The sequence below is a fragment of the Microtus ochrogaster genome, chromosome 1 (assembly GCF_000317375.1).
Source record: "Microtus ochrogaster isolate Prairie Vole_2 chromosome 1, MicOch1.0, whole genome shotgun sequence".
Classification (NCBI taxonomy): domain Eukaryota; kingdom Metazoa; phylum Chordata; class Mammalia; order Rodentia; family Cricetidae; genus Microtus; species Microtus ochrogaster.
The window spans coordinates 111,991,988-112,006,855 of NC_022009.1; the positions used below are offsets into that span (position 1 = coordinate 111,991,988).

Below are 14,868 nucleotides of genomic sequence, written 5' to 3' on the forward strand. Positions count from 1 at the left end.
CACACACACACACACGTAACTAAAAGTAGAATAAAGTTTAGGGGTTTTTCTTACATAGTACATCCTGGTTGCAGTTTCTGTTCCCTTTACTCCTCCCAGTTCCTCCCCATGGCCCATCTGAATCCGTTTCCTTTCTGTCACTCATTAAAAAACAAACAGGCTCTAAGGGATTACAATATATTATGATATGATACGATGTGATATGATATGTAACAATACTAACACTTTGGAATTGGACAAAACAAACAAACTGAAGGAAGAGACCCCAATTGAGCCCTCCCCATATCCCTCCATAACTGTCCTATTTCCCCTTCCTAATGAGCTCTGTTTTCCCCACTAGTCCCTACCTACATACATAAACTCTTTATTCTATAGATTATAGCTTGGTTATTGACTTAACAGCTAACAGCCAAATATAAGTGAACACACACCATATTTGCCTTCATGAATCTGGGATATCTAACTCAGGATTATTTTCCTAGTTCCATCAATTTTCCTGCAAATTTCATTTTTTTAATGACCGAGTAATACTCCATTGTGTGAACGTATCTCATTTTCTTTATCTGTTTTTCGATTGAGAGATATCTAGGTCGTCTTGAATTCCTAGCTATTATGAATAGAGCAGCAATGCACAGGGTTGAGCACGTGACCTTGTGATAGGATGGAGCATCCTTTGAACATATGCCCAAGAGTAATGGCTGGGTCCTGAGGTAGACCAAAACCCATCTTACTGAGGAATCCCCACACTGATTTCCCCAGTGGCTGACAAGTTTGTGCTCCCACCAGCAGTGGAAGAGTGTTCCTTTTATTCCACATCCTCGCCAGCATGGGCGGTCACTTGTTCTATTGATCTTAGCCATCCTGGTAGGTGTGATGTGGGTTCTCAAAGTAGTTTTGATTTGCATTTCTCTGCCAAGTAAGGATGCCAAACACTTTTCAGGCACTTGACTTTCCTCTGTTGAGAATTCTATTTAGATCCGTTTAGACCCAACTTTGAATTGGCTTACTTGTTTTCTTGACAACTAGTTTTTTGAGTTCTTTATAAATTTTGGATATTAGCCCTCTATTGAATGTGTAGTTGATAAAAAAAAAATCATCTCCGATTCTGGAGACTGCCAGCTTGTCTGGATGACAGTGTCCTTTGCCATGCAGAAGCTTCTCAGTTCCATGAGATTTCAGTTATTAATTGTTGATCTTAGTGCCTGTGCTAATGGTGTTCTCTTTAGAAAATCTTTTCCCTTGCTAATGATTTCAAGGCTAGACCTATACAGGTTCAGTGTATCTGGTTTTATGTTGATGTCTTTGATCCATTTGGAGTTGAATTTTGTGCAGGGTGTTAAATATGGATCTATTTGGATTCTCTTGCATGCAGCTGCCCAATTAGGCCTGCACCATTTGCTGAAGATGCTGGTCTTTTCCCAGTACGTGTATCTAGCTTTATGGTAATTTGAAAGAAAGTGGCCCCCAAAGGGAGTGGCACTATTAGGAGGTGTGGCCTTGTGGGAGGAAGTGTGTCACTGTGGGGCGGGCTTTGAGATCTCTTTTGCTCAAGCTTTCCTCAGTGTACCTTCCTGCTGCTGACAAGATACAGCACTCTCAGCTCCTGCTCCACATCTGCCTGCACACTGCCCTGCTCCCCTTCACGATCATAATGGGCTGAACCTCTGAAACTGTAAGCGAGCCACTCCAGTTAAATGGTTTCTTTATAAGAGTTGCTGTGGTCATGTGTCTTCACAGTAATGCAAACCTAACTGAGACAGGCTTCTTTGTCAAAACTCTAGTGCCCACAGATGTGTGGATTTATGTCTGAGTCTTTACTTCTATTTCATTGATTGACGTGTGTGTTTTTGTGCTAATTAATACCATGCTGGTTTTTTTTTTCTTTTTTACTATAGCTCTGTAGTGCAACTTAAAATTGGGGATGGTGATACCGCCTGAAGTTCTGTTATTATTCAGGATTGTTTTATCTATCTTGGTTTTTTGTGCTTAAATTTAAAAAAAAATTATTTTAAAAACACAAAACCAGAAGCCTAGAATTACAGCTCAACAGTAATAGAGCATGTACCTAGAAAGAACAAGACTGTGGATTTGATCCCCAGCACTGTAAATGATATTGCCAGGATAAAATTCATTTCATAATGATAAAGGGGTCCTTTCCATTAGAGGTCATAATAATCCCAAGTGTTCAAACAAAGTTCAAGTCTCCAGCACCCTGGTAAAAAGGTAGGCGTGGTTCTCACCAGTGCTGTAGGATGTAGAAATTTGCTGAAGTTTGCTGGCTGCAAGCCTGGTTCCAAGTTCAGTGAGAGATGCTGCATCCAGGGAATAAATCCAGGAGGGCAGTGAAGCAGGACACAGCACACAGTGTCTTTGTCTTGCTTCTGCATGAGTTCTCATGGTTGCTCATATACACTGTACACAATCGCACACCCAAATTATGCAGACAGAAAAGTAAATCTACAGTATGTATTTGTATACAAAGTAAACCTGATGGAACTGCAAGGAGGAAAATTGCACGGTTTAGACGTTAGTATCTTTCTCTTAATAACAGATAGAAAAGTAGCCAAAAAAAAAAAACAGAAGGAATAAATAGTATAGAAAATAGCATGTTGATTTATCTTTAAAAGCTACCCTGAAGAAAGCTATTAACCAACTTGGCATGGCATTATTTGTAGCGTTCTCTGCTGCCCACTGCTACACACATTCTCATGTGCCTGTGAACCTTTTACCAAAATGGACCATAGTGTGTGTTACAACTTGTGAAAGGATTCGGGGCATGTAAAGTATTTTCTCTGGCCAACGTAGAATTAAATTCAAAGTCATTAACAGAAATATCGCAGTATTTTAAAACTAAACCATGAATCTGTGCCTTCAGCCAGTGTGTTCTGTAGGCATGTGGGGAGGCAGGTTTTCTGAAAGAACAGAGCTCACGGAACCAGAGAGTCCCCAAACAGTGGCGTGTCCACCTGCCTCTGTGCCGTGCCGATCTTTGGTGTATTGCGTAACCTCCGTGGAGCTGCTTCATTTGCTTTTCTCCTTTTATCAATTTTTTATTAGTGTACAAAACAGTGAGTTTCATTATGGCAGCTCATATCCCTGTGGTCCCTGTGCTTTTCCTCTCAGCCTTTTTCTTAAGCTAAATGATGGGGAATACTGGTTTTCAACAGCATTTCATCTTTCTATCTGGAAAACAGCACAGCACTTTCTCTTCAGGAGATATAGTTTCACAAGTGATCTGTGCACTGTCAAACAGAATTGACTGGTCTGGCTCCTCGTTTGTAATCTAAAATTGATTTGAAAGATGCTGGACGTTGTTGAATACCAGGCAGCAATGTTATCACATGGGAATTGTCTCCACAGACAACAAAGAATAACAAAGTCAGCCACAGAAATTTCACTGTGGAAGTAGCGAAAAGACAGTACTTTGTTCTTCCAATCAGCCACAGAGTGCGTGAGATACAAGGACTGTGCTTCAGTGCAGACACTAAAGGTAGGCCGGAAGCAGTTTCTCGGGTGCTCTGGAGTCAGCAGGAGCCTCCAGCAAGGATGTGGATTGGACCAGAAGAGGACACAGATGAACAGGAAAAATCCTAAACCCTAGACTTCGCACATAGGTTTTACCTTGTGTCGTTTTTGAACTTGCGTAATGCTCCTGCTTACTTTTAGAAATCTTTTTGCCCACGATTTCTAAAATAACTGAGTTGTTGCATATAAAATAATCTGTGCTGTATTTGAACATCATCAGAAGAAGAATTTATATTGCATGAAACTCGCCTTGCCATCTAAGCCACTTAACAGCCCGTATAAAGACATAGCCCCACACGTGGCCTGAATTCCTCTTCTCAGTGGTAAGGAATGCGGTTCAGTGCATAGCTGTGGCCATGGACTTGTCGTTTCGTTCTGACTAAGGCAGATCACGAGGGAATCGGTGGCTTTGTGCCGTGGGGACACCTTGTCGCAGCACCCCTGAAGTGTTCCGTTTTACTTGTCTTTCTTTAACTCGTGCCACCTGAAAAGCAGACTGGTGACGGCCAGTCCCTCTTCTCCCGCGGGCCTGCGGTGCTTCTCTTGCCCATTTCCCTTTCGGTCCATGCTTTTCCTTCCTCCTTTTCCTGCAGTAGTCCAAAGGGGAGAGGCTCTCACGTGTGCTCACTCCAGGCATCCCCTTTTCCGTCCTAAACTTTGCTCTTTGTTTCATCTCCATCAAGAGACAACTGGTCTAGCTCCTAAGTGACCTCTTCTCTATAAACAGAATGAGGAAACTACTTTTGTAGAAAGTTCTTCCAAAGTCCACTGTCATCGAATTTATGGTTTATCCTGTCCCGCCTACTTTAGGTGCCTAATTATTCTCCAATTTTGAGTAATCAACCCACATTTTAAAAGATATAGTCTGTCCTGAAATAATTACAGGTTCTTTCCAGTTTTACACTTGATACTTTAGTGCCTTGGTAGACATTTTGTCCCAGAGTGCTCCAAAACTGTTTAAGGCCCTGAAGCTCTAGTTTAGTGGTAGAGCTCTTTCTGGTTCACATGTAGTCAGCCCTAGGGTCAACCCCAGCCCTAGTGCAAAGAGAGAAGAGTGGGAAGGGGAGAAAGAAAGAGAAAAGAAAAATGTTGAAAAAAATCGAGTTGCTTAAAAAAAGTATAGTGTCTGGGCAACTTATAAACAATTAACACTCAAAGTTCTGCCTTTAACTTTCCAAACCTTTTGGACAGAGTTTCTTCCTTCAGTGTGTTCTTGAATTACCCTTCCAGTTTTGCTGAAGCACAGTAGCCAGATGGGGAAGGTGGTGGAAGCCAAAAGGTGCCATGTACAGAGTTCAGTCTGCACCCAGCATAGTTCTGACCACGGGAAAAGCGGGTTGGGATCCAGACGGTGCTGTGCTTACCAAGCAAACACCCGGTGTGACCTGTTTTCATCCAAAGGAAGGGGTTCTCGGCAGTCCCTAAGAAGATGTCCCGTAGGCTGGGAGCGGCCTAGTAAAACGTGTTTGTGAGGAGTTTTGGCTCTTTTTTTAATTGATGCATTGAGAAGCCACTAAGAGAATAAACGAGTCTATGTTTCCTGAAGAACTGTGTCCCACGCGACACGGACTGCGGAAAGGCTAGAGGGGCCTTTGTCAGAAGCAGAATAGCGGAAAGACAGGTGTAGTAAAATGGGGTAAAGGCATCTTTCGTGTGCTGTGGAGAGAAGGGAACAGCTGGGATGATGCTGATGCTGAGTCCAGACGTAGGGCAAACAAGGGGGAAATAGACGTCGGGGTGTTGTCCAGACTCGTGAACATGCAGGGCATCTGTGAGTTGTCTACCTAGAGGCAGGTGGTCACAGGCGTCTGACTTCAGAGAAGTGTTCTTTCCCCTCTGAACAGCCCTGTGATGTCCCTTCAAGGTCACCCACCAGTCACCCTTCCCCAAACAATGTAGGAATGTGTTTTGAGAGAGCCGGAATATCTCCTCTTGTTTTGTCTACACTTTGCCATTGAGCAATCCTGTCCTCCAGGCAGTAAGTCCTGCTGACCCTGGGGCTAGTCTCTTAATTCACTTTACAGACTTTCTGTGTCCTGGATCCCTTGAGAAATTAATTCAGATCTCGTCTCTTCTCTGAATGTCCAGAATCAAACAGTCAGAAGCAGTCAGGCTTGGCCATCTCTTCCCAGGGATCCAGGCATTCACCACACCCCATAGAACAACACAGTGGGTACCCAGAGCTGGTCTGCCGCTCGGATCTCATCTCTGATCTCAGGAGATGAAGTCTGCAGTGGGGAGCTTTTACTCACAGGTGTCTCCCCCCTTTGCTCTATCTAGTAGGCAGAGCCAAAGCCAGTAGTTAAAAGCCACATTGAGGAAGACGCTGGCTCACCTACAGGAAAAAACTGCTGAATGCTTGCTTAGGGATGTCTGAAATGGAAACTCCTGCTAGGGACGGAGTGAGTTATGGTTTTGTGAGGCGTGAGGCACCGCGGAACATCCTTCGAGGTCAGTTCCATGGTAGACGGCAGCCCTGGCACGTGGAGGTGATCCGCATTGCCTGTTGAATTCTTGCCCGTGCTGCAAGCTTCCACAGATGCTTTGCCTCACTTAATCCCCACAAAGGCTCCCACAGGAACTAGTTAAGCTCCACCAGGAGAGGTATACTCACAAAAGTAAGATCACACAGCTAACAAGTGTCAGAGCCAGGACCGAGCCCAGTTCCATCTCAAACCAAAGTCCTTATGTGTTTTTTCCACAGAAGCATGAGACACTGAACCATGGGTTTCTAAGGTCCCTCCCTGCATTGCGATTCTGTCTGAGCCTACATGTGGATGGGGACATGAGTGTCTGTCTCCTCCGCATTCCTCTGGCCTCTGTCACACTAAAATGACAGTCTGTGATGCCATACCCCCCTGCAACCTCCCACTGAGACACCAGCATTTGCTCCTTTTTCAGCTGAACATAGTCCAACCTCAGTATGAGGGCAGAGGAGGTTTGCTTTGCTTTAGTTTGTTTTCCCACGCCTCCTGATGAGGATGGAGCTAGCAGTGTCAATGATTAAGCTCTTAGTCATCCTAAGTATACGTGACTCCCCTTTTTGTAGTTCTAAAAAGTGTCGCCTCTACTAAATTTCCAGGTTTTCGTTACTAGAATATTTGGCCCAAGGTCAACTTTGAGGGGCTAACTTCTATGCTAGCATTTTTAATACTAGAAACATTAGACTACTATAATTACAAACTTGCTGTTTGGCTCTTTTAAACATTACAGTCTGAAAATGTATTGAACGTGCTTATTTCAAGGTAAAGTGGCTTTGTGTGTTTTAATATTGAAAACTGTTTTCCAGATTGAAGCTGAGCTCACCAAAGAAAGAGCCCGGCATCTCATTGAGTTCCAAGAGCAAGCTCTTCTCTTTAAGGAAGAAGCTAAACTGGAACTTGACATTGAGAAAGAAAAGCACCAGGAAGTAATTCAGAAGTATCAGCAAGAACAAGAGGACCTGCAGAAGAAGGTCTGTTCACCACTGTCTGTGCCGCAGTCCAGCGACACAGCCTCGTGTTCTCAGGCGTGCCTTCCTTTCTCTAGCTTGATAGTGCGATCATGGTTACTGTATCTTCGTTCTGCCCACACAGACAAGTGGTTCAGAAAAGATACTGAAGGCAAATTACAAAAGCACTCGACCAAGCTCCGAATGCATTTGCTTTCTACTGACAACACCACATAACTAATGACTAGCTTGACTCCTGGTCTAATAGTAAAGATAATAAAGCATTTTACACAATTAAAAATGTCCTTCCTAGGATTTAGTCTTCTTAACTAGAGGTATTTTTAATTTCATTTATTAATAGAGATGTTTTAATATTAATTAATTATAATATTAAGTAACTGTTACATTTTATTGATATTTAATTTATTAATTAATAAAAATTTATTGATTTTATTAATTCATTTATGGATGAGGAAAAATACTATAAAAATAATGAGTCTGTTGAAGTGCCCTTTGTCTGTTAGTTGTTGATTTTACTTAATTAGGAGACATCCTCCTGCCTCAGCCTCCCAAGGGTTGGGATTACAGACGTATACCACTAAGTTGGGCAAGTTGTTCCTGCTTTTGTAGGACTTCAGTGAAGGGAGGGAAGAAAAGGAGGGGAGAAAAAGAGGGAGAGAGAGGCAGATGGCAAGAGAATGAATCAAAAGTCAGTGTGAAACTGAAAAAGCTCGTTGAGAATCCATACCAGAGGTCCTAGATAACTCAGCAGGTCAGGTCGTTTGTTACCATGCCTAAAATAAGTGAATTCAATCCCCGGGACCCACATGGTGGAAGTGGGGGACCAGCTCCGGCATGATCTCCTCTTACCGCCACATACGTGCACACGCACGCACACACGCACACACGCACAAATAGATAAATGTCTCTAAAATATAATTTTGAATTTGTTTTTCAAATCCAAGTCAGGGGCTAGAGAGAAAGCTGTGCGTTAAGAGCATTGGTTGCAGGTGACTCCCATCCACATCCAAGCACCTGCATGACGGCTCACACCCTCCCGTAACTCCCCTTCCCAAGGCTCTAACCCTCTCTTCTGGCCTTAGTATGCACATGGCACACAGACATACATGCAAGACAAACACTCATAAACATAAACAAATTGAAGAAAAAAATTTTTAAAGAATTCATGTTAAGTAAGCACCAACAGCCTAAGAGGCTCAGTGTTTGTGTGAAGACGGATGTGGAGCCGTTGTGGGGTTCACAGGGGACAGGAGGGCCAGCTACGAGAGAACACGACACAGTAGTGCCTGGCCCTGCTCAGAATGCCCTGCAGATGCTTCTGGCTTGAAATTCTTGAGGATTTCATCTTTGAATCTGATTTTTTTTTTAAATGAATTCCTATTAAAACCATGATGCATGTGCCGGGAGCTTGGTGCCTCCACTCCACTGATGGTGTAGCCTGTCTTAGCCAGGTCCACACATCTTGCTGCATAGCTCCTGCATCAAGGGCTCCACAGAGTGGTCATCTCCTTCCTCCCTTCGCCTCATGCCTGCAGTCCTCCTGAGTAGCTTAGGGTCCCATTGGCAGAGGGAGGCAAACAAAATGGCACCATTACTTAAGAGAAGTCTAAATTCAAATGTTATCAGAGAAATCTGATTTTGAAATGTTGACCCCCCCCCACTTTTTTAAAATCCAGACCTATTTGTGGCTCTGAAAACCCCTGTCATAGGATAACTTGCTGTTCTTTGTCATCTCTGCCCGGAGGAAGGGACCACTGTTCAGACCTAACGGTGACCCCCTTCCTTCTTCTGAATTAATTGAAAAATAGTAGAATATTAATTCCTGAAGTGACTCATGGTGTTGAGAGATTTCTTCCAGCAGTTATTCCTTATGTAAATTGGACATTTGAAACTAATTTTTCATGCATACTGTTCTTCAACAGTGGTCCCCAGAGCCCTGGAAACTCACGTCTGTGGCGTTGCCAGAGTCCCCGTGGCTGGTTCCCTACTGGACCATAAGTAGAGGACTTACAACGTGGTTGGCACGCCTGCTCTTCTGTTGTTTGCTTGCTGTTGTTTTGGGGGTTTTGTTTCGTGGGCTTTGGTGTTTTAAGACAGTAACTCACACTGTTCTGGCACTTACCATGAAGCCCCAGCTGGCCACAGAGTCCCAGTGATTCTTTTGCCTTGGCTAGAGCTAGAATTTAGGAGTGAGCCACCAAGCTCACTGTTTTGTTTTTCAAGGAGGAAGAGAAGTCTCTTCCCTTCTGCAGACTGCGTGCTATGGGCAGAAGGTTCCCTGGGTTGTCTGGTGCTCTTGTGTGAGGAGCAGCACATTGGTGTCCTGTCCTGCTGTTTTCCAGAACGCCGTAATGACCAGCTTAGTGGCTACTTCTCCTTCAGTTCAAGTCACTCAAGTTTAACACTTACTTCTTCAGTCGTTCTGGTTGTCTTAGCAGTGCTCTGTAGCCAGGCCTGGCTCTCCAGAGCCTGCTAAGCGTCTCTCGTTTCTGCTCAGTCTCCACTGGTGACAGATTAGCAGCAGCGGCAAAGGGATTTCACCACTGAAATCAGATACAGCTCTAACCCAGGGGGATTTTTAGAAAACATTTACTGGTACCCCCACTATAGAACAATCTGGAATATCTGTGATCACGAGAAGTGGGGAAGGGATGGGGTGCCTCTATAGAAGACAGAGCTAGTGTTTGGGTACACCAATATATAGGGGAAAAAGTACGTCAAAGGCAAACTTGCTGTTTTGACCCCAGAGGAGTACAGCTGTGCCTCTCTCACTGTGTCTCCAAACATCAGGCGGGCACTTGGAGGCCCCTGCCTCCAGCCAAGCCCTCTCCCATCTGTTTGCAGAAAATTGAGTACCTTTGGCAGCTCGATACAGTCACAGAGGTTTAAGTATTTCCAAGGGTGCCCAAGTAGTCAATGGGATACCATTTTAGAAAAAAATAAATAAAAATCTGTGTTGACTTTAAAAATATCTGAAGGCCTCTATGTCATAGGGTTTGCTTTTATCATAAAGGTAGAAAAGCACCCTGGTTTATCAGAAGAAACTTTGCAGCAACAGCAAGAGCTCTGCCGTTCCCTGGAAACAGTTGCCTGTAAACTAATGTGCCATTTATCTTACAGATAGCTGACTTAATCGCAGGCGCTACAAAAGACCTGCGGCTCGAAGTGGCCTCTCTCCAAGAAAAGCTCCACGAATCCCACGCACGATATACTGAGGAATCTGAGTCCAAGAGGAAAGAGATGGAAGACCTGAAGAGTCTGGTTGCAGAATTCGAGTGTCGCTTGAAGCAGGAAGCCAGCCGCGATGACTCAGTTTCGGAAGACTTGAAGAAGGAAATGAAACAGAAGTCAGACGAACTGGAAAGAGTAATGCTGGCCCAAACGCAGCTGCTGCAGCAGATCAACCAGTCCCAGGAAGAGGTAGGAAGCAGGTGACCCCCGCAGCCAGGAGCACGGCCCTTCAGAAAGCAGACTAACAGTCACAAGTGAGACAGGCAGCTTGACGCCAAGGAAAGAGTCACACGCTGGCTCCATGGCATCCCTTAGCCTCTGTGGGCTAGTTCTCTTATGTTTAAGCATCCTTTACTCTTTGAGAAAATTATGCATTCATACAACGTATTTGTTAGTCGTAGTCATACACATCCATCCTCCCCTTCTTTCCACTCACTGACCCCCCCATGTCCTCTTCCCAACTTGATGTTTTGTTTTGTTTTGTTTTGTTTTCTTTAAATAACAGTTCAGTTAGTTCTGCCCATGGGTGTGCAGCCATCACTGGGACACAGCCCATCTACCCGAAGCCACACCCCTAGAGAAAACTGACTCTTTCCCTAGCAGCCATCAGTGGTCAGCATTGCTTCTCAGCCAGGGGTGGGAGGCTCACCAGCCCCTCCCCCCTCCATACTGGAGTGCTGACTGGCTTGATCCCATGGGAGTCTTGTTCAGGCAGCTTCGTCCTCTGAGTCCATAAGTACAAGGGTTTTGTCACGTTAGCGAGAAACCTCAGTCCTGCTTCTTAGACTCCACTCCCTCTTCAGCCAGGTTCTGCTAGCCTTGGGGGCAGGGTGTGACACAGCTGTTCCGTTATGGCTTGAGCCCTTTCTGTGAATCAGTTCTGTCTTGCAAATGATCACCTAAAAGCTCCAAGCCTAGAAATCTTTACAGATTACATCTCACTTGCTTTAACATTAAATCTTGTCCAAGTAATTTTCCGAGCGCATGCTGCTTATGCTGAAAAGGAAATCCAGACGCTGTGGAGATAGATAATTTGATTTTCATGGCTTACAGCTCTGCCAGCCCGCCCTTCCACTGCAGCTTCCTTGCTGGAGTCTTCTGTCTTCCGTGTGTGGAGCTATTTCAGCAGTGTTTTACAACTGAAGTAGACTCGTTGTTATTGAGAACTTTTCTCTCTTGCTTATATATGAACTACTAAACAGTTTAGAAATAGTGTAGCAATTAATTTTAATATTTGATCCCACTTACAACGATATAGCATATAAAGGCAAATGGACAGTTTTGAATGCTAGCGAGAAGGAAGAGTTTTGTTGGCCTTGTTGGCATCTTAATAAAGACGTGAATGGAAAGGGCTAGCGATGATATGAGATGTTAACAATAAACACCATTTTCTTGCTAGTTTTAAATTGCTAACCAAAACGGAAAGCTTCTGCCATCCTTATAAATATGAATAAATAGATATGAAATGAGCCTATCATAAAGAATCACAAGGCTGAACTAGGGATTGGATAAACTATTCCATGAGAGCGCCGCCCACTATAAAGTAGCCATTATTTGTACGTTGCCAGTGAGGAGCCCACAAGCCTGGGTGGTTCCACAGGCTCACACAGCGAGGGAGCCGAGATTCAAGTCTGGATCTCTGTGGCACAAAAGTTCCTTTTCCAGGAAGAACCATTCTTCCAGGAGTGATTCTGCTTGTGGATTCCAGGACAACCTCAGGCTTAGCCCTCACGGTTGTACAAAAAGTACCCCTCACCATTGAGACATCCCATTTCTGTGGATCAGGAAGCTGCTGTAGTTTAGCTGGGTGTCTGTGGTTGAAGGTCTGGAAGAGCTGGTGTGAGGGTGTCCATGAGGCAACAGTTTCAGCCAGAGGCTCTACTGAGAGAGGCTGGGCTTCAATGAGCAAAGTTATATTAGCAAGCTAATATTCTCATGGGCTGTTAATAGAGAGCCTGTGGCTGTTGGCCAGAGGTATCCCTCAATTCCATGACACATGGGCCTCTTCAGAAAAGAATTCACAGTGTCTGCTGACTTCCCCCAGGGCAAGTAGAGACTGGGTGCCAAGACAGAAGCTAAGACAGAGGCCACAGTCCTTAGGTAACCCAGAAGTGGCATCCCACAGTTGTCCATAGCTTTTTTTACATTCTGTTCATTCCAAATGAGAGAGTAAGTCCAATCCTACATGCAAGGTACGTAAGTACCTAAGATGTAACTATTAGGAGGATGGGGTCCTAGGACCATCAAAAGCTTCTGTATTTGTTATTTCTCTATTGCCGTGATAAAACATCAGGAGCAAGGCAGTTTATAAAATAAAAAGTTTAGTTGGTCTTACACTTCCAGAGGGTTAATTTATGGTGGTAGAGGAAGGACATGGAGGTAGATGCATGGAGCAGCAGCTGAGAACTCAGATCTTGATCCATAAGCAGGAGGCAAAAAGAGATATTGGAAATGGGGCCAGTCTTTTGAAACCTCAAAGCCTGCCCCCAGTGAGTGACACACCTTCTCCAACTAAGCCACACCTCCCTAATCCTTCTCAATGAGTTCCACCCACTAGAAACCAAGTATTCCAATGTTTGAGTCTATACTTACGTCTTCTATCCGCACCCTCTAGAGGTGATGTAGTTAGCAAAACTACAGGTGGGGAGTGGATCTCTTTACAGATGGAGAGCTGAGGAGAGCTCATCTCATCTTGTTCCTAGTTGCAAATGAAAGGCATTTTTAAGACAAGTTTCATTTTTTTTACAATATGACCTTCTGGGACTAGAGAGACGGCTCAGCAGTGAAGAGCAATTGTTCTTTCAGATGACCTGGGTCAATTCCCAAACCCAGATGACAGCTCACAACTGTCTATAACTCTAGTTCCAGAGGATCTGATACCTCTTTCGACCTCCGAGGACTCCTATACACATATGGTGCACAAACATACATTCAAGCACACACATATACACCTAAAACAAAATAGTTAAAAATGAAACAAAATATGGGCTTCTGAAAGACAGATATTAGGTTAGTATGTAAATAGTAATGAACCATTACTAGAGGGGAGAAAGTATAGTTCATAAAATAAAGTTAGTGAAAATTTTGTGTGTGTGGGAAATACCTCTCACGGGGTGGAGGGGGGGGGGGCAAGTAGACCGGGGTTTTCCATCAGAAGTTACCGAAATATCACCTCAGGTTAAATAGTGAGAGCTGGAGTCTGCGTAAATAACTACCAAGGCCGTTTCTCCCGCTAAACATGTCCAGAATATGCTTATAAAATGGGAATGAGCCAATGGAAGTGATAGGACTGGCGAGCAGGAAGAACGTGAGCTGTAAAGAAAGTCACAAAAGACGAAAAGTCCTGTGTGTTTCTAGCCATGTTCTGTAAACACTTTAAGTTCCTCGGAGTCTGGAGAATTTTAAGCTGTGATTACGTGGAGGAAAGCTCCCATTAGGATGGAGATAAATTAGTGTTCTCCTAAGGAAGCTAATTAAGGGGAGGAAGGCCCTGTTCCCTTTCGAGAGGACAAGGAGAGAGTGGAATTTGTTTTTAACTATAGAAAGGGTAAGAAGAAGGCTGAGGCCTCTGAAAGGCAGAGTGGCCTTCCACAGCGACAACAATGCCTTAAGCAGGACTGGGAGGAGGTGGGTAATCCCCCCTCCCCGACAGGGAGTGGAAAAAACAAAGCTACTGGCAATGCAAATTTGAACAAGATTCCAAAGCATTCATATTGGGGGAGAAGACACACACACTAAAAAGCTGGAACATCGGAAGCAAACGAGAGAGCGGGTAGACGATGTGAGCGAGTAGCATATTGTTATTAAAGCCAAAGTAAAATAGGTCATGTATTTTTGGTACCAGTGGTCCCCTCCTATGCATTCCACATGAATTCTGTCAAGACAGTGTGGCCCAGTGTAAGGGCCTCGTTATGGTCTTGTAGTCAAGAGGAAGAGTATAATTTTTAAAAAGCAGATCCACAGGAAAACAGAGCTCAGTCTTTTTTGTTTTAAGACCAGATACAAGAGAAGAAGAGGGGCAGAACTTTCAAATTCTGTAGTTCTTGTAGCCCATCTAATGGTAGTTAAAAAATATTCCTCTTCTCCCTCATCTTGAACACCTGGTTCTTGAAGACCGTTATTCTGAGGGGTTTTGTTATTTCTGAAGCTTTTCTTCTGATAAACCTATGATAGTTGGTTTTATTGTGTTTGGATTCATGAGTACATAATTTTAATGTAGTCAACCTAAAATCCATCTTCGTTCCTAAAATTTTATTTAGTTTCTCATTCCTATTTCACCAAAAAGCCATTTTTTGTCTTTCTGCGGTGTTTGTGGCTGAACAGACAGCTGCACGGCAGCTGCGCCCATCTTTGCTAACTGGTACCCACACCTTTCTCACTGAACTTCTTACCTCAGGTGCCCCCCGTCAGCTGGCTGGCCACCCACTGTCCTGGGTTCTGTCTGGTTAAAGTTGGTAGAAACTGTGTCATCTGTCATTCCGTGACTGGTCAGGGTCTCGTTAGTGTAAAACACGAACAACGCCATATGTGCTTATTCTTCAGTGAAGACCTCTTTCCTGGCATTGCCCATCCCCTCACCCCCAGTTATGCCAAACACAGCTGATTCTGAAACCCCGCAAATGGGGCTGTCCCCTTCAGAATGATCAAGTCACTTGGCCAAG

The 14,868-nt window shown here is 44.1% G+C and overlaps 1 protein-coding gene across 1 annotated transcript in view; it reads left to right on the top strand.

Moving 5' to 3' along the window:
- Positions 1-14,868, top strand: part of Lekr1 (leucine, glutamate and lysine rich 1) — a 127,315-nt gene that overhangs the window by 104,654 nt on the left and 7,793 nt on the right. Inside the window, exons 11-12 of the mRNA XM_026782331.1 lie at positions 6,815-6,979; positions 10,097-10,396. Coding sequence (XP_026638132.1) covers positions 6,815-6,979; positions 10,097-10,396 — 465 coding nt within the window. The remainder of the gene's footprint in view (positions 1-6,814; positions 6,980-10,096; positions 10,397-14,868) is intronic.